The sequence below is a fragment of the Rhea americana genome, unplaced genomic scaffold, assembly GCF_003343005.1.
Source record: "Rhea americana isolate MKP2758 unplaced genomic scaffold, rheAme1 scaffold_70, whole genome shotgun sequence".
NCBI classification, from domain to species: domain Eukaryota; kingdom Metazoa; phylum Chordata; class Aves; order Rheiformes; family Rheidae; genus Rhea; species Rhea americana.
The window spans coordinates 486,590-512,538 of NW_028186868.1; the positions used below are offsets into that span (position 1 = coordinate 486,590).

The following is a 25,949-nucleotide window of genomic DNA, read 5'->3' on the forward strand; positions in this document are numbered from 1 at the left end:
TTCTGTAGTACAAAACCAGAAACAGTTAGGGAAGAAAAGCACAAAAACACAGACTTAAGCCATCCATATCTTGCTCTGGCTTTCACAGAAAGTGAAGCCTCCCTCAGCTGCAGAAGCCGAAGGTCCAGCTCAGGAACACTCTGCTTTCAGAGTGGGACCTCTCTGGGGCATACACAAGCAAAGAGGCTGAGAAACATATCCTTTCACCTCCCTAGTCTATAGGATCTCTCAACTCCACAAGTTAGCAGGTGGGTATGCTGCATCCCATCTACCTTGACCTGCCCTGGGGAGCTTGCTAATGATACATTTCCTCTTGCTGAATATATTTAGGGTGGACTGTCCTCTTCCTGTATCACCAATGTCCTCCACTCTTTGGTAGCTAGAGGTCTTTCCCACCCCATGGTCACTCCCAGTTCTCTGCTGTTGAACTTTAAATACATAAAATGCAGGTGCATTTTGAAAGTACATGTTTTCTTATCTCTGATTCAGTGTGATCACTGTAGATCAGCTAGTATGAGCAGCATGGCTTTGGCCAAGGCGTAACTGTGCAATGTCATAAAAAAATCCCAGTCAGTCACTGAACCATTGATGTCCCTCTGTGTATGTTTGAAGCAGRATTTATTTCTTGGTAACAGAAATTTTCCCTCTGCTTTCATTGCAATTGAGAGTTACAATGATGTAAGATCATGTAAGGATGTTGCTTTGAAAAGTTGACACGGGGCTGCAGACATGAAATGCAGCAATCTCATTACATCATCAGGTCTCCAGTCCACAGTCATTGCTTAAAAGTTATGAGGATTTTAAAAATAGAAAATTAGAAGTGAGTTTTGTTTTGGTAGTCTGGCCTCTGAGCTTTACAGGTGCTCTAAGTCTCCATCTGCAAGTTTTTCCACATGTCCATGAAGGACAAAACATGCTTTTTTTTTTTTTCCTCTTTTTTTTTCTTTTTTCTTTTTTCTTTTCTTATATCAAAGTTTTTCCTAGCACTACCTTTTGGTTACAGCTAGTAGAAATACCAAGAAAACATTAAATACTGCAAGGACCTCAATAAAATCACAAGCTTTAGCAATGCTCTGTTATTAGGTAGACCCTGGTTAGAATATGGTTCTGCCATTGCCCAGTTTCCATCAACTGAGTCTGAAAGTAACGCATTAACAGGAAGGGGAAAGTGCTGCTCAAAGGTAGAAGGCAAAATTTTCACTTTTGGATTATGTATATACATGGCAAATATCTGCTAGAGCAAGAGAAGCCACTGATCTAAAAGAGGCTTCTGAATCCATCCAGGCATTGATCTGTTTGTGTCTTTCTGGTAAGCTAGCCAAGCTTGCATGGTCCAGCAGTAAGCACAATAAATTAATATGTTACTCTAGTCTAAGATCTACTCATTCAGTCATAAAGAGCAGAAGTTGGAGCATGAATCTAACTCTGATCAGCTAATCCTGACATCCTCATCCTACTCTGAGTGGCCTGAGACCCCCGAGTCTCATTTGCACTTCCTTCTGAAGGCTACATCAGAGAGGCAGTAGAGTGAGCTTCCATGCTGGAGGATTATCACACTTCTGGCCCAGTTAATCACTCTGATTAATGTTTTAGCCTTCAGTAACAGCCACTGCAGTCATAATCACCCCAAAGTGCATTGCCAGTTGCTTCCCATAGCTTAAATATTCTTTTCCAACCTTTCCAGACTTGTCTCACCTTTTTTAAAAGATAAATTGTTGCAATAATTGCGTAGCACTGTTAATAGCATACCCAGATTTGCTAACCTTTTAAATAGTTAAAAACTTAGTAAGTAAACCACATTAGGTGGGTGTCTCTGCTTATCACCTTCCTACAGCATAATGACRCTTTTTAGCTACTTAGGGAGGTATAAATCTTTTGTATTTGGTTTAGAGACAGCCAGTGGTACAACAGCCAGCTCAGACATAATTCTAAATGAATGTTTCCAAGTGGAAACTTGGAATTTGAATTCAAATGACCTTACCCCTTTTTTTTATTATTACTCTTTCCTGCATGCATTTTTCAGCTTGCCGATTCTTAATTCCTTCAGTACTTATTACTGCAATGAGCCTAATCCTGTATACTTGTACAGCCCAAGTGTGGGAGCCATAAATACTTCTGCAGTCTCTCCAGGGCAGATCAGCTGTAATTGGATCTACTGTTGCCTCATGGAAAAAAAGAAAAAAAAAAGAAAAAAAAAGGGAAAGACACATTCAATCTGAAGACAATTCTGTGTCTGTGTGCACATGTTTGTGTCTCTTCTGTCCTCAAGTAATGCTCTGTCCTTTTGCTCTGCTTCAGGCTGAGTTCTCCGAGCTGAACCTGGCTGCTTATGTCACTGGCGGCTGCATGGTGGACATGCAGGTCACGAGGAATGGCACCAAGGTGGTAAGGTGAGGGATGCTTGCTTTTCTTGCAAAGCTGATTTTCTGGAGTAATGTGGGAGCAAGCAGGATGACCTAGGGATGTGACCAGTATCTGAACTGAAGCAAGCACAGTCGTGTTGATCTCAAATTTTCCTGGAGGTGTGGAAAGACTGATCTGACTTTGTGGGTTCGTATCAGGTCTCAAGTGCATGTTACGCCATACAGTCACAGTTTCCTGTCCAGACCCTTCATTTAACCACAAATGCCTTTTTTTCAGGTTCTTTCCATCTTGGGCCTGCTAGTGTAAGGGGTAGACAATGGATCTTCCTTTCACTTGATTTTCCTCTCCTATATTGTTCTGTCAGCTCCCCTTGATTGTAGACACTACTTTCCATGCATTAGCCCGTGGTAGCTCCAGACCCTCCAGGCCCTCACAAAGGCGACAAAGCCTGATTTGCTCCTAAAATAGTACCTTTTTGGCCAGAGGTTCCCAGTCCCTCAGCCTTGCCCTGTAGCTTTTTTCAGAGGTAATACCATATCTCCATTTAATGGGAATTTCTGTCTTTGCTAGCATTGCTTTATAATTGCAGTCGTTTGAGGCAAAGATACTTTGCCTGGGCCATCCTTCTCCAGTCACCCATCCAGTTCATTATTTTAAAACATTAGTCTCCTTCTTTCTGACACCAGGGTGGCTGCAATTTGAAGTTAGTATGTTAGCTGAAATCTTACCAGTGTTATATAAAGAGCCGTGTAGGACATTGCCACATTTGTTCATGACAGTAAAATGTCTCTGTTTACACAGTCCTAATATTACCTTTCACCTTTTTATTCCCAAGCCCATATCTTTATTAATTCTTCTTGTTCCAATTTCCAGCCCTACATTTCATCTTTGATACAAAGCCTTTTCTTTGTTCATGGTGAACTCTCATTGTTATTCCAAGTCTATTTTTCTAGCATCTCTACTCCTCTTTGTACAGTTCCTTTGTACTTTCTGCTGTATATAGCATCCACTGGTTTAATAACACTTGCACATTTAATCAGCACCTTTTTCTATTTACTTCTGGTTCAGAAATAGAGATACAGATATGTAAGATTGCAAGCAATGAGATTTTTGAAGGGGATTATGAAAAATGGTGATTCTGACAATGCTGGCCTCAGTTTAATTTCTCAAGACATCATTTCCAGTTCCAAAGCAGTCCAAAACAACACTTGTCATGTTGATTAGCTATGACCGTGGTCCATCAATTTCTTTCAGGTCTTGACAGCTCTTAATATGTCCACAAGTCTCCATTCATTCTTTGGTACAATTTCATGAGTCTCTGCTAAAAACTTTAAAGTCTGAGTCTGTTATATTCATTTGCTTTCTCCTAGCCGGCAAAGGTCTGTTTCTAAGTAAAGGAAAGTATATGTCCTGTGAACCCACCACTGGAATGTCCATCAGCCAGTGTGCTGTGCTAATGCACTCTTGTGTTCGTTTGCTCACGATGCTGGAATGTTTCCCAAGAACAATTTTCTAGGTTGATCACATCTTCATTTTCCTTCCCATGCCTTTCCTCCCAAAGTCATTCTTAAGTCTGGCAGAAAGCTCTTCAGCTATTAAACTGAAACTGAAGACAAAATTTGTTTCACATGAGTGTCTGGAGCATAATGTTCTTGTTTCTGCTTGAGGTAAAAACACATGTATCAAAGCTAGCTTTTCTGATGGCTCTTTATATGTGAAAATGCATATGTTTTTACAAGTAGTTCAGCTTTTGTGTTTTCATCTATGCATGCTATGGATAAAAGTTTTTGTGTAGTCGGTGAATTTGGCAAACAGATATCTGTCTAGATACCCAATATATATGGATTTGTGCATGTTTTCTCCATGTTTTGAAACAGTCTTTACAAACTCTATGGCATGTGTTGATGTGAGCCTTGCTCTTCAGCTCGGTGAGTTTAAGAGGCCACACTAGCAAACTTACATAACCATTCTTACCAATACTTTACAAGTTGTGGAGACAAAAAATTATTCTTGCTTTCTGAAGTTAATTAAGGAACATGCTACTAATGGCCTGTGTAGAAGAAGCTGTTCAGCCAGCCCCTCAGCACCAGTCGACATGGAGCTGCACAGTGTATATCCTCTCAGCTTTTCGTTTGTTACTTCTCCTGCAATCGCTGCCTGGCTCCCTGGATGCTTTTCAGCCTCTCTACTATCAGTGGAGCAAAAAGAAGATTAAAAATAGCATGTCTTTTTTTTTTTGAGCTGAATTCTATATATCCCATACCTGACTCTGGTATCTCCTTCCTTACTTGTGCTTGTTATTCCACTCACTGCTTCATAACAACAGCCTGCACGCTCACACACAGAAAAGTAAAAAGAAATTTTATTATTGTGTTTTCAATGTGTTCCTGTTTGAGCACTATATACTTTCTTGTTCATGTTGTTTACTTACATTCCCCCCGTGCCAGGAAGTTATTGGCTGTTTTGTAGAGCTCTATCTTCAGGAATCTCTGTGGAGAGATYCGTATTGCATGTAAGCGTACACCAAGCTATTGAAACATTTTTGAGTGGAGACACTCTACCCCATTGGGCATGCGCAAATGCTCTGGTCCATCCACGTGCATGCCACTTGCTCCCTGCCACACTGGAGCCCACCAGCCACCCCTGCCTGTACCCAGGCTCTACTTGGCCCAAAGATGTATTTCCAGATAGCCATTGGCATGCTCCCACCACACGGGCAATGCCACCAGGTGCACCCTCCATGCGCCGCCCCTACTGAAGATAATTTAGTATTCACATAATTCAGTTATTCTAGTCAGGTGAGCACTCTAGCTCTGAGGCAAATGGGAAGAATTATGATGACTGTAATATTGTGGCAATAAATGAGTGATTCTAAATGAATGGCCTCAGCAAATGCTATTGGAGGAACAGCAAGGAGAGTTTCTGCTAACAAAACATTCAAACTGCAGTGCAGTAGGCTCCCTGCTTAAAAGCTATTTGCATTTAATCAAGGATTAATGGAGAGGTCCATGCAGCTCCTTGAGTCTGGGAACCACAAAAGTAACTAAAGAAATTTAGAAAAGAGATTTGTCAAGGAAAATGTAATGGTAGTAGTAATAATAATTAATATTGTCATAATAAAGTAGATATTGAACAAAACTGAAACAAGAGGCTGATATTTTTAGAAATTGTTTGACTTGGATGGAATCCTTCAGCCTTCGTGCACACAGACTGAGGTTGCTGAGGAGACATTCTTGATGATGTTTTCGTCATCCACGTCTCTTCTCCATCGTTTACTAGAGCCTCTGTTAATAATTAAGCAAGATTTTTAGTCATATATTAGAATTTTCTAGTCCATGAGATATAATATTAGTACTCATTTTTGACTACTCTGAGTCCTAGGAAAGCTAACTGACTAGCTATAGGAAGGAAGTATGACAGCATCTAGGTAACAGGCACATTTGGGATTCCTTCTCTGCAGAAATTCTTCATTCTTCATGCTTCTCTTTAAAGCAATGGCAACAGAGTGCAGTAGTTTGAGCTAAAAATAGTGAATATACTACAGGCCACTGAAGTTAATAAGAAGATAAACACTTTTTTTAGTAACAATAATAATAATAATAATAATCACACTGAATCACACAGAAYTGATAAGATTGGAAGGGACCTCTGAAGATCAACTAGTCCAACCACCTGCTCAAGCAGGATCAAGTAGAGCATGTTAGACAGGGTTGCATCTAGGTGGGCCTTGAATATCTCCAGAGAAGGAGACTCCACAGCCTCTCTGGGCAACCTCTTCCCATGCTCCATCACTCTCACAGTGAAGAAATTCCTCCTCACATTCAGGCAGAACTTCCTGTGGTTCAGTTTGTGCCCATTTCCCCTAGTCCTTTTGCATGGCACTACTGAAAATAGTTTAGCCCCATCCCCTTGACACCCTCCCTTCAGGTACTTGTACACATTGATAAGATCCCCTCTCAATCTTCTCTTCCCCAGGCTGAAGAGGCCCAGCTCTCACAGTCGTTCCTCGTAGGGCAGATGCTCCAGCCCTCTGATCATCTTTGTAGTCCTACGCTGGACTCTCTCCAGTAGCTCCATGTCTCTCTTGTACCGGGGAGCCCAGAACTGGACACAGTACTTGAGATGTGGCTTCACCAGGGCTACATAACAACAAMAACAACAACAACAATAATAAAGCAAACATTAGCATATTCTCCGCAGTCCTAAATTATGCTAACTGAATTATTACCATATTCAAGTCTGTCATTTTGCAGTAGATCTTCTAGTTCTTTATTTAAACCAGAGACATCTTATTGCATATTTAAATCAAAGCTCTTTTTTTGCTGATCTCTTGATCCTTTGTAGCACCTCAGATTTAAGATATTCTTTTAGATTCCATGCAAACTGATTTGAATTACACAACAAAAGAACTGTGTTCTTCTTCCTGGGGAAAAAAAAAAAAAAAAAAAAAAGACTCCTATCACAAAGGTGTAATACTCTTTTGAATTCTTACACTTAGCACTGGCCTCAGGAGGAAAAAAAATGAAAAAACAAAAAGCTTTTAGAAGTATTATTGTCAATTAAAGAGAGCGAGGAACTGGAAGTATTCAAAACTACRTACTTCCTAGCCTGTGTATCTTTAAACAAGTCACTTCAGCCAAATTARTAAACAATATAACATGGTGAAGTTAGGCATCATTTAGCTGACCTTATTTTTATATGAATGTGGCTCTTATAGTTTAATCTTGGAGTAACAAAATTCTGGGTTTCCACCTCCTTTCTCTCCATATTAAATTTTGCACAGCTGTAGTATAGGRTGAGGGATTTGATAATCTTAGTAAAAGGTAGTATTTGAGGTAAAGGATATCATCCAACACACCTGTAAAACTGCTTGTGTTTTCTTGTGCCATTTCCACTATGAAATGTGATGGCTCCATCAGCCTATTTAGATATCCATCAGCAGGTTATCTTCAAAGATGGAAGAAAAAAAGCTGGCCATGGAGCATCTCTGATGAGCTGTGTCTMTGAGCACTTCTCTGCCCTGTATCACACAGGACGTTGCTCCCCGTTCTGATCCAGGACTGACAAGGGGAATGTAAAGGGCGCTGAGATCAGCATGCGGCTCAGCCAGGACTGTGGGAGGGGAACTGTCGGCGTATCAGCCCTCATTGCCACCGCACTGCCTTGCTTAGGATTGGCTCCAGAATGTCCACAAAAACATGCTAGATGTGTGCAACTGGAAACAGCACTTCTTCATCCCAAAGAGATCCCTCACCGATATAGACATAGCAACTCCTTCAATGATGAAACGCAGTCAATTGTCGATTCAATGGCTGGACCAGTCTGAAGCTACTAAGCAGAGTGAGAAAACAAATCTGGGCCGATGTCTGCTTTTAAAACACTTGTGTGGATTCTGCATCCTCCTTCGCTTTGCACAAGTCTATACACATGCACATAAACACACACAGTAAACTGCCTGGGGTCTAATTTACCTTATAAAATTATAAGGCTGTGCCACCTCTGCTTCGATTAGATGCAAAGAACAGGATTTTCATTTTTTTCCRTTTCTTTTGCATTTCTCTGAAGGGTGCCTTCATGCCAACAGTTCTGCAGTGTAAAGAGGCCTTCAGTGTTGGTATTGCAGCTGTTCTATGGTGTATTTATGCACTCAGAATATTGTAAAAGTGACTTAGTATAAATGAGATTTGGGTTGTCTCTGCTCCTGACAGCACTTAGACTCCCAAACTATGATCTCAGCCACTGCATGAGATTAAAGGCAGTACTGTGTTTGCCTTTTGGGATTTACAAACCATCAGCTATTAATTCCAGTAGATGTGGGAATAAGGCAGACGTATGTTGAAAGTCTGGACAGCTTTCTTACATAGGGAATACTAATGTGTTTGGGAGCATTTCAGAGTTTTAAGGATATAAATTAATCATGCACTAGACTGCTTTCATCTCCTGTCTCTCTGTGGAGGTGGTTCTTTCACCACTGGGTCTGATCATCCAGGGCAAAAAGCATATTTTGGTGTTTCTGCATGTCACCTACTACAGTGATGCATGGCACAGAGCGCCATACAGTGCCACAGTGCAGAAAACAGCTGATGAACTGGGAGATGCCCAGCGTCTGAAGCAGTGACAACCCTGCATGGAGCAATAGCAACAGCCCTGCCCTAGCAAGTAGGGAGGGTCTATTCTGTTTGTTCAAGATGAGACATTATCAGCCTTGACAWCACTGGTAGTGAAGCAAGAAGGAAGTTGTGTGCTTGACCAAGCCCTGCTGTGGGGTAGGATCTCCGCTGTGGAGCTATGCTTAGTCCTACAGACTTTGCCTGAATTTGGCCAGTCTGTATAAGAACATATATATTACACCTGGCTAGCTGACTAATACGTYCTTGTCACTCAGAGCTGTGGTGGAGTCAGTGAATGCCCCAGCTCCTCTATACAAAGCCACCACGTTTTTAATTAACGGTGACTTTCCTGTTGGTTCCAGCTGATGCAGTGTTTGCCTGCGTTAACAGGATGGCAGCCTGTTGAGCCACGGTCCCAAACACACCAGGACTGAGAGTGCTTTTTCCCCACTAAATATTTTTGCACTGCAAAGCTGTGCTGCTATCACACAGTGTGAAGAAGCATATCCATATATGAAGAAACTGACCACTCCAGCAGCAGGTGTCTTCCTGCTATTTGGAGCTTGAAGACCCCAGAAGCATGTGTATTCTGGCTCTGAAAGGCTGGCTATTCTGGAAATTCTGGCTGTTCTGCCTGCTCCAGGATGCAGCTCTCCTTAATGCCAAATGAGTATGCTGTCCCCTTCCACTGGACCTTTTCCCAYCCCCCCATGGCTCACTCACCTTGCAAGAGCTACCTAAGAGCTACTCCCTGAAAGAGGTGGGTTGATTTCCTGTCCTACGAAGGACAAGCCGTCTTGCCACATGGTAGCTCCTCTCTGTTAGGAGATGAGTATTTTCTTCTCTCTTGAAGACTGTTCACTCCCAAGATCTGGGAGTATCTTGTAATTCTTCTACAAAGGAAAATATCCAGGGAGGTCACGGGAGTAGCTACTGTCCATGGACACTGATGCAGGACAAATCGCTAGGCATTAGGTTACTCTCCAGCTTCTCACCTTCCAGAAGAAGAAACCTAGGTTCTACCTAATTGCTCTTTGTTTAAATTTGACTCTTGATTTTGTTGATTTCTCTTTAGTTTTGTTTTGTTTTAATTTCAAATTATGGAAATCTCTGCAAAGATGTAGATGGGCAAAAGGATGGAAGAAATCTATTTGGAGAGTTCAGGTTCCTAGAAGCCATATGGAAAAATATATTGAGCATATAGTTCTCCCAAAATTAACAGAATGTGCCACTCTGTGTAGTACAATATGTGCTGTATATTTAACACTGAGAAACATTTGGCCAATATTTTGTGTTGATGGTGTGGCAATACGTAAATGTAATGGAGAAGTGCATGTAACATTATGTAAGCTTTTACAAGTGCACTTTAAACAAAACAACAAAGTGCCAAATGACCACTTCCCATACCTAAATATCCTGCAGAGGTAATGGGCTGGAAAAAGATGTCAAATAGGGTAGGCTTTGGCTTGCTGCAGTTACATATAAAGCAATTTAACACCTTCAGTAAACATTTATAAAGTGTAGACACGATTCCCACATGAGTGATGATTTGCCATAATCTTCCACTAATACCACCCCTCAACCTGCCTATCCCTCTCCTCTTTTTTGGGCTGGAGCTAAGAAAGGGAAGAGAAGTTGGGGGGGGAGTTATTTATTAATTTTCAACTGCTTCCGTCCCAGTTCTTGCTGCTAAACAGCTACTTGGAAGGCCTGCCTCTCTCATCGGGGTTTAGCGATCTCCCAGATGAATAATGTCCCCCTTCACCTTCACTGCAGCTGGCACCCAGCCGATATGCAAGCTCGGTGCTGACAGTTACTGTGAAAACATTTGGAGTGCAGGCAGCTGCCAGAAAGCAGAAGTCACTCTGAGCAGACAAGGGTGGGGAGCATCTCAGAGACTAAACTACTCCTCGGCCCTTTTCATATTTACAGTCATTCTTTCCAATAAGAAATGTGCTGCCAGCGTCTAGAGTGTTCATCAATTAGTTAATCCTGGACTGAATGCAAGGATAATTAAAGACTGATGTAGATTGGTTCAATCTTGATCAGCTTGCCTCCYCCCTACCCCAATCCTGTCTTAATTCATCTCTTTTCACATGCTTTTTTTACTAGGGCTTCTTCCAGGAATGACAAATGAGAGAAGCAAAGGGCCAAAGCCCTGTTACACCTGCACTATACCGGTCTAGGTAGACCTTTGTTAATGACCTGACACTGGGACAGAGTTCACCCTCAGCAAGCTCAGGGGTGCCAAGAGGTTGGAGGGTGGAGAGTAATTAATATGCTGGAGAACAGATCTGCCATTCAGAGGGACCTCAGCTGCTGGGGAAATGGGACAAAAGGAACCTCGTGGAGTTCAGTAAAGACAACTGCAAAGTCCTGCACCTGGGGAGGAATAACCCTATTTACCAGTATAGGCCAGGGGCCAACTGGAGAGAAAGCAGTTCTGCAGGAAAGGACCTAGAGGTCCTATGTGCCCTGGCAGGGAAGAAGGTCAATTGCTCACTGGGCTGTATTTGCAATAGTGTAACTAGTGAGATTCTGTTCATATCTGGAGTCCTGTGTCCAGCTGTGAGCTCCCCAGTATAGAAAAAAAAMCATTGACAAACTGGAATGACTTGAGTAAAGTGCCACCAATATGGTTGAAGGACTAGAGCGAATGACATCCAAAGGAGAAATTAAGAGCTGGATTTGCTCAGCCTGTAAAAGAGAAGGCTGAGGGGGACCTGCTCACAGCCATCAACTAACTAATAGGAGGATAGAGAGAAAATGAAGCCAGACTCTTCTTGAAGGTGCATAGTGAAAGGAAGAGGAACAAGAGGATCAAGTTACAGCAGATGAAATTCCAATTAGAGCTAAGAAAGAACCTCACTTCCACAGTGAGGGTGGTCAAATACTGAAATATGTGCCCAGAGAGACTAGGGACTCTTTATCCTTGAAAATATTCCAAATTTGACTGGACAAGACTTTGAGTAACTCAATGTAACTTTAAAATTAGCCCTGCTTTGAGCAGAGGTTGGACCAGATGACTTCCAGAGATCTTCCCAACCTGAATTATGCTGTTCTGTAATGTTGGAAAGTATTCTCTTCACCTTTAGAAGCTTAAGATTGCAAGCATTTCAGAAGGCAAGCTGCTGCTGGCAGATACAGTTGTTTCTTTGAGGCATTGCTAGGGTCCATATGCATTTCCTTGTCAAGGTTAATCAGTTTGCAAGCAAAAGGTATGACAGACTTTGGAGATTGCCACTAAACAGTTTGGGGAATGTGGGACAAGCATTTTAATGGCTCTTTGACTTTAACCATTGGTCTGTCCCCAAGAGGCAAATTAGAACATCTTCCAAGATGTCCTAATCTCTGTGTAGTGCTACTGGTCCCACTTGATTCCTGTTTCCTGCTCCTTCTATTGCACTAAATTACTCCACAACCGCATGGTTTTGCCCCCAGGCATTTCTCTAATAGTGTCCCAAAAGACTGTCTGTTCCTTCTTCTAGCCTGGGAAAGCCAGCTATTTCTCTGTCCTATGTTGCCTTAAACTATCTCTAAATAACCAACCGACTCTGAGTTATCTTATTCACATAGGTAATCACATCAGCGTTCTTCCTTTGAATAACCACAGCAGGGTTTGCCGCTTTCTGTAGGAAATATGACAAAGGTCAGTTAAATGTAATCAAACAYTTGTCTGAAACAGGATTTTTTCTTAGCAAATTTCTCATTTTACTATGCTATCCAATGTAGTATTAAATCTAACATCATGATAGGTGAAAATGTCATATATTTCTAATTACTTTTCAGTGATGTAATAACAATTCCATTAACATCCTGGTAAAGCACAGAAAAAGCTTGTTCTTATTTCATAAATGCCCTTTTCTATTAACTATCAGATATCTGAGGCACTGCATACTTGCAGGGATTATTGCACTTCTCAGGTAGTCACAGCCAGTTAAGGTTTGGACATCTGCCTCAGAGTGTTGCCTGACTTACATCCTAATAATGCGAAGCTTGTTGTATCATATTGATTAATTTTACACTTTCCTTCCTTTCCACGGCATGCTGAGCAAATAGCAGAGGCTTTGGAAGASATCTTAGTCAAAATGTGATGATCAGTTTCAGAAAACTGAGTAAGGCCTCRTTAAATAATTAAGGTGAATAGGTAGAACCTGAAGTGAAACTGTGCTTCTGCGTTGTCCAAGGTAGACCTTCTTCAACTGACATGAATGACCAAGTGCTTTGTAAGACTAGCACTCTTTTAAGAGAGTCGAGTGCGTATCCACCACTCACAGCGSAGACAGAGAGCTCTCTAAAGTCATTCCAAAAGGTATAAAACATGTATAAACCCTTTGACTGGCTGAAGTGGAAGGTGGAAGAGGCCATTATAAGATGTTTTGACAATATAATCTGTTCTTATGTTTTCCTCCTTCATGTCCATGGAGCTCTTTGTAGTTCAGTCAGGACAGCTGAGGGACCAGGAAGCAAGCCAGARTTATATCTATAATCAGAAGTAAGAAACAGGAAATCTCTTTCAGATATGGAACTTCCCAGCAGGATTTGCTGTCATCATCTTCTGTATCCCATCCACAATGGCTGGGGTCCTGCTTACTGCAGAGAAATGTTACAGATGATCTTTTTAGAGCTGATTTTCTTCTTGTCACCAGAGATGTATGACAGTTTGGGTCACCAGGACAGTTACTGCTGCTCCTGAGATTGTTTAACTTCCATAGGTAACATTAGGCATCTCTTAAATTACTTTATATTCCCTCATTTCTGACAAGCCTATTTCCAAGAAAGCTAACACTGTTGCAAATTTAAGGGTAGATGGTTCCAAGCTAAGAAATTATATCCTGCAGTCGGAGCTCTTCCTTTCTCTAAAGTATTAGGTATTCCAGACCCAGACTTTACACTTGGGTTTGTCTCTAAGGTATAGTTTTACTGCTAAAAAGGAAAAAAACTGCTAAAATATATTGGAACAAGTTGAAAAGGAGTCAGTTAAATGTAAACAAACATCCTGCACTACAGTATCAGAATCAAGGACTGGCAGCACTACCAGCCTCATAGCCAGATACTCGTCATCACTCTGGGGTTGTAATCGGTAATTATTGGTCAACCTCAATTGCCAGGAGGGGAGGTAGGCTGAGCAGCAGTCATACGCCTTGACTAACATCTGGCAAAAGGAAAGAACTACTACAAATGGAGAAAAAGCTACAGCGGCTTGTGGGGGGCTGCTTCACTCTGGAGGCAGCTGATTATGTCCTGCACTGCTCGGATCGTTGAAAGGGTTGCGCCTTGTGTAGCAGAGGTCAACATTTGCAGTGATAGTGATTTGCAGAGCTAAAAGGAATGCTCCTTTCCATTCCAGAGGAAAAAAAAATCTCACAAGTTATTTCAAGCTGAAAATGAAACTTTTTCAGTCTCTTGCCTTTATTTTTTTTACAAAGAATTCTTATATCCCTATGCCACTCTGGGAAGATGTTACAGGCATTTTAGTGGCCTTTCCTTTGCCAGAAGGTGCTGGGAGTCAAACTATAAATGAGAACTGAGCCCCTGGGGTCTGAGAAAGGGCTTTTGTGCAAGGATTGTGGCTAAAGACAGGCTCCAGTTGTCTCTCTTGGAAGCTTCATCAGTTTGGCTATCATGGTAAGGAAGATTCGTGACTTTAGGCAGGTTTCTGCCATGTAGTCCAGGAAGGGCACTGCATCATTGTGCAGAACACAAGTACAAGTCATTAGAAATATATTTTAGATCTGTGGTTCACTTTTAGTTCCATTTTTCCATGTCTTCTCCTTGCTYATTATATATCTGAAGCTTGATGGGCTCACTTGTATTCTTTCTGTGACCAAACCCATTCTCATAAATTGTCTTTAGCAGGAGTCTGGTTATAGTCTTGTTCAAAGGTCACCACCAGTGGTGGTGTAAATACTGAACAGAMATATCTAATGAAAATTAAAAAGATGAGTACTCCTGCCATTTCTCACCTAGTCCTGCCAGACTCAGGTGCTGAGAACCTCAGTATGTTAGGTGCTAATGTGTTTGGCTCACCTAATGTTTTTGGCAATGGTGTTTCAAATGTGGGACTTCTCTGTAAYTTGTCTTTCTACTTAAGATTTCAACTTTCTGTTGTGTGAGACTCTGTTGGGTTGCACTGAACTAGCAAACAAAATAGTTAAACTAAGAGCTATACAAATTCAAGGTTCACCTTGTTAGAATAAGACTTATAGTCTGCAAATGAGCAGTAGCATGCAAAACTAATCTTCTACCAAAACAATAAGAATCTTCTTCCGAATCTTTTCTCCTCAGTTCACTAGTACTCCTGGTCATTCAGTGTTCATGTTGACATTCCTGCTGTGATTATTTGTTTTCCTTTTACTGTCTATTATACTTTCTAACTCCCAATCCTACATTTTGCTACTCGTCCCTGTTTCTCCTTTGCAGACGTCTCCCAGACTCCATGGCTCTCTAGCTGATGTTCATTCTCTGCTAGTTTCAGGCCCTGCACTCCTCTGCCTTTTCCTCAGTATCCATGGGAACATGGTAATTGTCCCACAGTTTAAAAGAGAAATTCAGTGTCCACCTTCACTTTAAAGAGATTCACTTCTCATCTGCTGCATGAGAGAGTGCCCTGCCTTCCTACATGATGCAGAGTTTGAGAATAGTCTTTTCTACTTTTATTCTGTATTCTTGTGCCCATCTTGTAAGTTGAAAAACTCTTCCTTTGCCAAGATCTAAAAAGACAAGAGCTTTTTCTAAGCTTTTGGCTGGCAGAAATAAAGCCATTGAAGGCAGTTTCCCAGCCACTGTATGTTCTGCTCCTAGCTGGCCACACTCATTARCATGCTTCCTCTCTACCCCTGCACCTTGTGCCCCTCCCTGGGTGTTGGAGGAAAGGTTCATGCACAAATACTATAGCTTCTTCAGGGAAGACCAGAGCAGTGGTCTAAACCATTACATATAAGGCCTCAGTAAGTGTTCTTCCCCAAGTTAAGCTATGGAAAAGGCTTGAGCTGTAACAGAGACCAGTTTCTTCTTTATGGGCTCTGAAAGCTAAAGGAAGGGGAGACATGCCTGAAGCTCCTGCCCCAACAAGCACCACTCTGTTTAGCAACTCAGCAGAGACATTGARTCCTGATCCTAGGAAGCTGATTAATCCTTCCTGAGGATCTGTGTCTGCCTCTGGGGTGCCTTCTACATGGAAAGTCCAGAAGAAATGGAGCAGCTAAAGCTTTCCAAAATTAGTGTTTGCTTGCTGTTTCTCAGCAAGGGGTCACCACTTGCCTTAGCACCATTGACATCAAGGAGGTCCATAAATCAGCACATTGATAGTGAATGCTCATTATGCATCTCGCTGCTGGAGGAAAACACCACCTTTGGTGCCAAGTACATTAAGGAACCCGCCTGGTTTAAAAATGCGCCATGGGAGGGAATCACARCATTTCCAAACCTTGGCCTCTTGCATCACAAAAGCAGGGAATGCTCCTTGCCATGTCTACAGCCATAACAAAAGCCCAAGGCCGACAAACAAAATGAGCAGCTTTAAAACAACAAAGCTGTTCTGGACTTAGTATACAGTGTTTGTTGCCACAATCTGGCGCAGAGTTACCATCTCATATTTCCCTGCCAGAGTGATGGAAACATAAATACGGGCTATAAACCCAAGTATTTCCAGCTTATACATCCAAAGGATAGAAATTATAGTCTCTTAACAAGGAAAATGTTCGAGGGTAGTGAGGTAATGGGACCTGGTTACAGATCTCATTTCTCTGAAAAACTTTAATACAGCATGGAAATTTTTTCCAATGTCCTTGATGCAACCTTTGTTAAAGTATAAAATAATCCCCTGCTGCAGTGGAAAAGCCCCTTCCATGACTTCAAGAATGAGCTGCTCAGCTCCATTTTGGAAATAATTTCTTTCCAGCTGCTGTTTCCAAAGACTTTTGAAAGGCTCCAAAGATACAATGTCACCAAGGAATGAGTTCTGGCTGATTGAAACCTAATCCATTACCTACTGGCTTACCTAGCAAGTACCTCACTCTTCCGTCCATTTCGTTACAGCTGCTGCCTTTGAACCATAGAAATCCCAGCTCAAGTCTTGCTAAATAACGCTCTGGAAGTCAATACCATAAGTCACATCACTGGACTGGGGGTTCTGCTCATTTGATTAATTACTTTATCATATCCATATCTGCCCTTTGCTTGTTGACATGTAGCCCAGGATGTGCTGTGCATGTGGTAAGCTGATTAAAGGAGGAATGTGTGTTAATGCATGGATGTGTACAATAGCTTTTTGAAATCCCTCATGGTGTTCCCACCCACTGGGCATCGCTTCAATATTCAGTTCAATCATCAGGAAACAAACTCGTGCTGCCTCATCTGCATAGCACATTGCAACAAGTGTTGCCAAATATGGCCAAGCTTTTCTAAAGAAAAGAGAATCCCTCTCCCCCCTGCTCCAGTATATTTACGATCCTTGGCTCCACTTGTGGCTTGTTCCTATGCATGCCTGAGTGACATGGAAATTGTAGCAAATCTTCTTGGCATGTTTCTACACTCTCACACTTGCAGCTATGTTGAATTTTTCCTTTTTTTAATGACTAGGGTTTCTTATTTGTTTTGTTACCTTCTAACACAAGCAATACATGACTAGAGGCCCCAGGAAGAGCAATGTGTTAATGAAAGGAAAAGGAGAAGGATGGAGAAGAAATAAGGAGAGGAAAGAAGTATTGCTGAGTATGGAAAGTAAACATCACTCCTATCATGTTTTCCAGATCCTTCAAGCCTGACTTTGTTCTGATCCGGCAGCATGCCTATAGCATGGCACTAGGAGAGGACTTCCGCAGCCTCATCATCGGCCTCCAGTATGGTGGAATCCACACAGTCAACTCCCTCTACTCCATCTACAACTTCTGCAGCAAGCCCTGGGTGGTAAGTGGCAATCTAGCCCTAACTGCATGTCAAGGCTACAAAGTAAAAATCTAGTATCAACAAAGCATAAAACTCACCTTCCGTTTTGTTTTATGGGAATCTGCCTCTTTAGGCTAAAGTCAAACCTCAACAACCTATCCAGCTGGGATTTTTTTTTTTTTTTAAAGAGAAAGAGGAGCAGGAGAGTCAGAGGAGTAAAGCTGGCCATCATAGGACCTGCAGGAAGAAGTCAGATGTCAACACCATTTCAGAGGCCACACTTGGGTCTTCCAAGCAGTTTCATCCCAAAGTGCCCTCCGTGGTCACTGTACTTGTACTTCCAGGATGGAAATTTCCCTTGCATTGTTCTAGGAATGAAGCAGGGAACTATAAGCTATACAGAAGTGACAAGGACACCAGACTTTCCAATCTCTCTCCCACTGGAAAATTTTCAGATACTTTTTTAGGAATTCTCCTTTCCTAAGGCACAAATATAGCCTTGATTGAGATGTAACATTCATAATAAGAGCTAACCATTTTTCTCATTACTTTATTGAATCTTTTCTCACTTTCTTGAAATAAATATCCTATGAGTGAGTCTTCAGAGTGTTGATTGGCAGTTCAAATCCAGCAGAGGTCTGTAATGACTCAGTTCTTTTCTTCAATGACTATACAGTGCTGGATTTAACCCATTTCCTACTGAAAAGGTGCCAGCATTATAAGCATAGCTGTCTCAGTTTTCATGCCTTTTATGACATTTAGAGTCTTCATTGAGACCAAYGTTGCAGTATTGCATAAGACCAAGATTTAGCAAAAAGAAGATATAAATTTGGGATTTTAAGCCTGTATTTAGGCATTTACACATGCAGTCTGCTTTTCCAAAGCATTGTGTGACTTGCAGTGCTAGRCCAACCCGAGTCTAGCACTGTTTTGTGGAAGCAGTCTGGGGATGATGTCTGCAAGTAGAGCTGAAGGCCAGAACAGTTTCCAACCTCTCAGAGTTTCTACAATGTTGATCGCTTCTGGAATCCCAGGGGGTCTTGAGAACCAGCACTATTTTTTCTTCTCCATTTGGTGCAATGATTACAATCATTTCTCATTGTTATTGCTATCAATATGACATCCCGTCAAAACAGCTTCAAAGCTCTTATCACCACTCAGAAAGCAAAGCTGGTGCCAATCATGGTGTCCTTCAGTATCTGCACCTGGACAATGAGCCCTGCAGAATGCTCATATGTGATCAGTACACAAGATAACATCCTGTCTTTTCCAAAAATGTTGCAGTGCATTAATACACTAGGTAATCTCAGTCCTCTCCTCCAAGAAAAATCACACTTTTCCATCTCTGTATGGGTTGCCGATGCAAGTTTGCCCTCAGTCTCCATTTGAATGACTGGGGTTTGTGGGAATGGAAAAAGGAGGAACGGGGGGGGATCAGCACAAGTTTCAGCACAAGCTCTGGGATTTGTTTTCTACAGTTGGTTTGACAGACTATGAGTGAGTTGACCTCAGTGACCAGACAAAAAGTCTCTGCATTTACACTGGCTTTTGCTGAGGAAGACTATCATGTGGTCTTTTCCATCTGATTTTGGGATTGAGTCTGCCACYGTTCAGTTGACATTTTTCAAATCATTCCTTGTAATTATGGTTGTGCTGATGTGCAGGGGCCTCAAGATGTGACAGACTTATTTTTAGGAATCTAAAATAAAAGAAAACAAACAAACTCAGCACACTGCAAAAAAGGAGCAGGGTTGGCAAGGTAGTGTGGGAGAAATTGGCTCTGCCAGGAACTCATCTTTAGCTATTCTGAGTCTGGTTCTGCCGTATTTTACTCACGGGGAATACAGCTGGCTCAGACAACCTTCCCAGAAAAATCAAGGAAACCACTCAAAAAACATTTAAAATGGGTTTAGAGAGTGCATCTTCCCCTTCTGCCCCCGCACACACATTACTCTCCACCTCCAAATACAGAGAGTGCAACTATTACACAATCTAAGACCTCAAGTGGGATCTAAGCTGGTGTTTGGCACCACTGAAGTTTTATCAGGTTAGCTTAGGCAGAGATTGCAGTGAGGCATCTGAGGAAGGCAGAAAGCTTCCCTTGCAGCAGAACCAGAAGGTTTTGTGATAGCTGGAAAATGAGAGATAGGGATAGACCACTTTACTTTAGTGCATGTTCCATTTTGGTTGCAAAACAGACATCTTGAAATGAGGGATCTGTTTAACAAAGATTACTGGAAACTTTTTGGACCTATGAAATGATTGAGATACATTAAGAAATGAAATCAGATTCCCTTGGGAAATGTGCTTTTTGGTCTTCATTTTTTTCCCCCCCTAAAGGTGGTTCCATTTCACTGGAATGTTTATGATTTGTGGAGGAGAATGGAAGGCAGACTGTTTTTTCTTGGCAATTTGCAATGATGTTTTCGCAGCAACTGTAATTACAATCAGCTGAGTTTGGGTTTGAGTTTACTCAAACATGCAGACCCTTTTTTAATGACATTTGCCAGGTTTCCAGTGCTGCAATACGCATTTCTTCAAAGGCTAAAATTTGCATTAAAGACAGGCACGTTTTGAAATAGATGTTTCTGAAGAAAAGACCCAGACATTTAGGGGGATCTCACACACAGAGAAATGGGGTCTAAGATGATCACAGAAGCATGGCGAAATAGTGCTACAAGCACAGTAAAAACAATGCTTCAACCAGTCATAATAACTTTTGTGTTATTGAAGTTACAGTACAAAACTGTGGGAATAATGCTCAGACTAGTACTCATATTGCATACAGTAATATCCATAACTGAAAGACAACTTTTGCATCTGTAAGACTACAGAAAATATGAAATCTTGAAGATCAGCGTCTTCCTCAGAGCCCACGAGAATCCCAGCCGAAGTACCATTGACTGTAAAGCAGTATCTGCTCCCTGGTGGCCTAGATGCTTTAAAAATATTCACCATAGGCCTTGAAATTTATTTAATGGAGCATGTTATTTCTCTGTAAAGATTCCCTACCAGAGTAAATCTGGTGTAGAAGAGGTCAAATCAACTTAGGCAAAACAATGCATTTGCATACCTGCTCCAGGTCCATAAAACCTAGATTGTGCTGCATTGTCTTGCCCAGAGCAGCTCTGTGGTCTGGATTCAATTTCCTTAAAATCAGTGGGGCCACAAATAGTAAGTACTGATAGCAAAACATGAAAGAAAGGTAGGTATGTCTAGCAGAGCTGCTGGCAGTGACATTCCTACCCATCTAAAATACACCAGGATGGCTACTTGAGCTCTTTCATTAGGTGCCTAAAAGGCTGCGGTAACACGCAACATTGGAGTCTCTCAGCCAATATCCCGCTCTTACCGATCATATCTGCCCCCCTAAAAAGAATGGAGCTGACCCATGAGGGTCAATAGCAAAGTCAGAACTTTTTGCAGGCCTGGCCCACAGAGGAGGCCCTCAGCTGGTTCAGTCCCTCACCTGTTTGTCTGAAATGCTTGTTATTTCAGACGCAGCCAAGAGCTGCATGCTTCAAAAGGAAGCCCAAGGAACAAGTCAAGATGCCATTTGTCAACTGCACAGTTGTTCCAGTTATTTTGTTTGCGCTGCTTCCCCAGGATCACATGGATGTCGCCTCATTGCCGGGCTCACCCGGGCTGCCTGCACACGCAGCATGGAGCATGTGCTACTCTCAGCCAGGGTGTTTTTCTTCCTCTCCCTGTCTTCGTCTCATTCCATTTAACTTTTAAGTCCTGTTTGCTCACTTTGCTAGTCAAAACAGGGCTTTATTTTTCTTCTCTAGGATGTGCAGAGCTAGTGCAAGTAGTTAAGAGAAGCAAGCTGTCCTTCTTCCACAACATCAACACCCTCCTTGCCAACAATAATTATTCTACATGGGGAGTTTTTCTCTTATCTGCTGATGCATGTGAGGGGGTACCAGTGTTAGTGATGGGATATGCCAACTCTTGATGATTCTAGACTTCTTAAGTGCCACATTTTGATCAGCAAGATTAAGAATAGGATTCTTTGCATTTGTCTGCAAATCTGCTGGCAGTTACCCCTTCAGCAGCTGGGGGTTTTCTTTCCTCTTCCTTGTTCCTTAGATGTCTACCTCCTTCCCTTAATGTGTGTGTGAGCTCCCTCAAGATGAAAGCATCCCTAGGGCTGCTGGGGAACTTGAAGGAGCTTGTGTAAAGGACTGCACAGTGAGACTTGGCCTAAACTGGAGATTTTTCATTGATTCAACTTGATTTACCAAATTTCCAGGTATCATTCTACTTTCCATTCAGAGGGCTTGCAAATCAGATTCAGTTGGTAAATTGCTTTGCAAAAAGGACATCAGTGGGGAGTTCAGTCACATCTACCAGCTCAGCAGGAGCCAAGATTCTCACTTTTTTTGGAGCAATCCACAGTCATATTCTATTAACACTCATGGAAATAATTGAGCTACAGTGTTCAGCTTTRTTCCCTTTTCTGTGAGACTGCCAATCTGAGCACATTACTGCCAGTTCAGCATTGTCTGTGGTAATGAGGAAAGAAGGTGGGATGGCTTGATGTGTGATGCTAAGTCTCTGCTGAGATCTCGAAGATTTCAGGTGTATATGTCACATCTTAGTGTCTTATTTTTAATATCTCAGTCCTGCTTTGACAAACTTTTCTGCCACATATGTCAGGGTATCATGTTCTCTTTCTTAGATAGAACTTGTTTTCTCCAGCTGATTAATGATAGATTTTATAGGGAGGCTGCAGACAGTGTAAGAAAAAGTCTGATAGCTTCACAGATAGCCAAAGTGGAGCAGGTATTACTTGTGCTGTGCTTCTGCTGGGATTATGAAAACTGAATAGAAATCAAAATTCAGCCCTCCTGAAATTGCTTTTTTGCCTCCCTGAGAGATTTTCATCCCATGTGCGGCTTTGCAGCTGGCTGGGTGTGACCTTGAATGGTAAGCAGTTAATAACAGTGATAATAGCGGTGATAATTGAAAGTTCATGCTGTTGACCTTGTACATGAAACACCAGCACTCTTGCTTTCCCTAGAGATGTTACATATTGCTTTCTCCAGACACCGCTTTCACAACAAGGTGCCTGCCTCAAACCTCACTGGTAGATGGGGCYGGGATAGGAGATGATCTCCTCTGTCTCCTGCCCTGCATAAGGGGATGTTGGGAGACTCTTGGCTGATAATAAATGCCAGTAGGTCTAACGATGACCTCATGCTTCTATGGTCTAGCACTCAAACTGGGTAGTGTGGGCAACTCCTCTGAGCCACCTGTCTCACTCAGCAATTTGCCTTTCCTTAAGTATCATGAGTAAATGTGCCTTACTTTGATTGGGGAGGGGGAGATGTAAAGGAGAGATTTGATTCCTTTAGTCACCATTCCCAGGCATGCCACTGATTTCCAGCCTCGAAACTCCTATGAGCCCTTTCCTCTACTGAAAAGGACCGACCACTGTCTCCTCTGTCATATTTAGAAAAGAAAAGCTTGTTCATAGCTTTTCTTTAGCAGAAAATCTTAACAGATTTGATCTTTAACAGAATCAAAACTGATCCCCTTCTGGCTCTTTAACCCCTCTCTGCTCTCAATCTGTGTGCATTGCCTGGCCTGGCCCCAGGTGACTACAGCAAGTTCATGGGGGTTTTTTGCTACTGCCAACTATAAAAAGCAATGTGGGCAAGGTATAATAACATTTCTCTCACCTCCTTCACCAGATTCAGAACAATTTGCAAGCACTTAACTATCACACACCAKGCCACTGATATCCTCTGTGTCTGTTTTTGCTTCCCCTCCCTTCCTCTCCCCTCCCCCTCCAAGTTCTCTCAGCTTATTAAAATCTTCAACTCACTGGGTCCTGAGAAGTTCCCCCTCGTGGAGCAAACGTTCTTCCCAAACCATAAGCAGATGGTGAGTACCTTTTCCTTCTTCTGAATTTAATGCATATTAAGGAGTTTGGGGAAGCCATGCATATGAACTGGACATGAGAGATGGCAGTGGAGATACTGGGACTAGCCTCAGTTTTATTCAAAGAGAAATACTAGCTAAAAAGCAAAAGGCAAAAAGTACTGTTTAGGAAGCTTTTTTCCTTATTCTCCAGCCCTTCCCAAGGTCTTGTATGGACCCCCCAAAAAGTGAAAAATGAGAATAGGCTCAAAACTAAGGCAAAAATCCATTGTACATTATGGTCAACAAAAGATCATCCCTTAGAGTAAGGAATCACTTTATTCAGRTATCACTTTATTCAGATAAAGATCCCCCCCCCACACACACACACACACGCTGTCACTGTTTACCAAGCATGAGGATTTGGGACTGGGGCTGTAAGAGATGCTTATTTCTCAGTATCAGGTTGCTTGGTCTTTTATGTAGTTACCATCCATGAAAAATGCCTATCATCGGCATGATTGGGTTCTCAGAGTGAGGTGGAGCTCTTGRGAAAGAGGTTGTTTCACCATGCAGTTTCCTTTGCATAGTGGGTCTGGGGGGGGGGTCTAATCTTCCTGCCAACAAGTAAAGACCTATTTGCCCGCATGGTTACTGTGTATTGTATTGACCTCTTAGGACATCTTCCAAAGAGATCTGTGCCGGTGCTTACTGCATATTCATGTYTAGTCTTGGAGAACAAGTTGAAGTGAGTGGCTTTAAAACTATTCATGCCTTATGAGCCACTGTATTAAATAGATCTCAAGTCCGTTGTGAACTTCTGGTCCCAATTTACATGTATGAACTGGCGTCTCCTTTTACCTGGTGGAGGCTTTGATAAGGCCCTCTGGGTGYGAACCTCGATCCCATGTGGGAGCCCTTGGCTATTTAAGCTCATTTCCCATGGTTTGCCTCACGTTGCAGGCCTATAGGGCTAAGAGTGTCGCAAAGTCAACTTCAGACTCAGAAGTGTTCAAGCCCTCCTTTCCCACAAACCTCTTGTGAGACTGTGGGTCAACCCTGATGCTTAATAGGGTTTAGGTAGCTGCTGGTGGAAATAAGCACTTAATGGAGCTTCAAAATTGAAAAGCAAGCCCACCTTAGATTCTCATGAAAAATCCCACAGATGCTTGCTTGCATCCTARGTACTAAAATACCTTGAAATGCTAGTCCTCTCTGATCCAAACCTCTGTTCTCTTTACCTGTGCTGGGGGGGAATCGCAGCACTTCCATACTTCACAGGCATGTTGCGAAGGTAAGTACAGTCACAGTGAGGTATTCCAGAAAATCAGTAGTAAGAGCTGTATTGCCTTTTTAAGATAAGTAAATAAATGGATGTTCCTTATATACCAAGCTAGAGTTTGCTCCAGATTTTTAAGACAAATTAGTTGATAAATTCTGTTTCACTTAATTCTCACTAAAGAGGGCTTTGTGACGTGTAATGCTTTAGCACAGTTGCGGGCTTGTTTAACCATCACTTCAGGAGTGGTATTTTTGGAAGATTTGATTAAGCTTTTAATTGCAAATATTTTATTTAAAAAAATTGGCATTATTTTCCTGTCTGAAAGTAAGCTGAAGACTGATTCCTCTGCATATAGATGTGTTTATTACTAGTGCATTAATTTGGTTTAGCAAAACACTAATTCTTAATTTCATGTATTTGTGTTCTTTATAACTGATCACCTACTTGTGGATGCTATTGCTGATTTCCAAAAGAGTAACAAAACTTCTATAAACTGTAGATAATCTCATCTAAACACAGACAGCATTGCTGTTTTACAAGCTTGAGTAATCTGATRTAAATCACCCTCTTTTCACAAATTCACTTAAGTAAGAATCCATTTAGTCAAATTCAGTCCTGTCCCTTCCAAATGGAAGGGGTCTGCTTCTCTCTTATGATTGGGGAGAAAGGAATGAAAGGCACAACCTCCYGAGATCCTTTCTAGCTGTATCTTCAAACTATCCTGTGCTAGAGAGACTAAGAGAAAGCAAGTACTTGCTAACCAAGCTGGATTCTAGTCATATCACTACAAAAGACTTGTGAAAGTTGCTTGCCCGCTGCACAAGCATGTATCAATAGCAGTAATATTAGTACCCCTTTCCCACTCTTTTCTTCCCTTTCCTAGAGGTGTTTCCATGCTATACAGTTAGCACTTGTAAAATATGTTGTGGCCCTTAGATGGCAAACACTTTGCAAATGTTTATAAACATAGCTTTACGGTTTTATCTCCGCAACATGATTCACTGTAAGCAATGAAGTTCTCACATAAGAAACTCTCATCCTTTTAAGCTAAAATTTCCCAAACCTTATCTTCTAAATCTTAGGATTAAATATAGAACTGATTAAAATTTTAATTCTTTATCAATATTCTCCACAGAGATGAAACATTTTCTTAAAGTACAAGTGAAATAAATATTTTGTAGACCCATTTTTGTGAGCATTTTAATTTAGTTGAAAACACATTTTCTGACGCTTCCTTCCCACAACAACTGGACTTTAACTAGCCTTCACCAGCAGAGAGGATCTGAAAGATGAATCTTCACTTCCTTTGCTATGGGGATATACTTTTCAATTTTCTCCCTAGTGATATGTTTACTGAGAGTAATAGCCATCTGGCAATTTTTCTTCCATGGCCTTGCTGGTGCTACAGGAGTTAGCCATAATGACTGTCTTGCTCT

General features: G+C 41.7%; 1 protein-coding gene across 2 annotated transcripts in view; it reads left to right on the forward strand.

The window, feature by feature from the left end:
• SYN3 (synapsin III) overlaps positions 1 to 25,949 on the forward strand; it is a 183,467-nt gene that overhangs the window by 25,401 nt on the left and 132,117 nt on the right. The window contains exons 3-6 of one of the 2 annotated variants that reach the window (XM_085321673.1): positions 2,299 to 2,390; positions 4,160 to 4,162; positions 17,228 to 17,384; positions 23,166 to 23,255. In XM_085321673.1, the coding sequence (XP_085177799.1) occupies positions 2,299 to 2,390; positions 4,160 to 4,162; positions 17,228 to 17,384; positions 23,166 to 23,255 (342 nt within the window). The remainder of the gene's footprint in view (positions 1 to 2,298; positions 2,391 to 4,159; positions 4,163 to 17,227; positions 17,385 to 23,165; positions 23,256 to 25,949) is intronic. The other variant, XM_085321672.1, reaches the window with a different exon arrangement.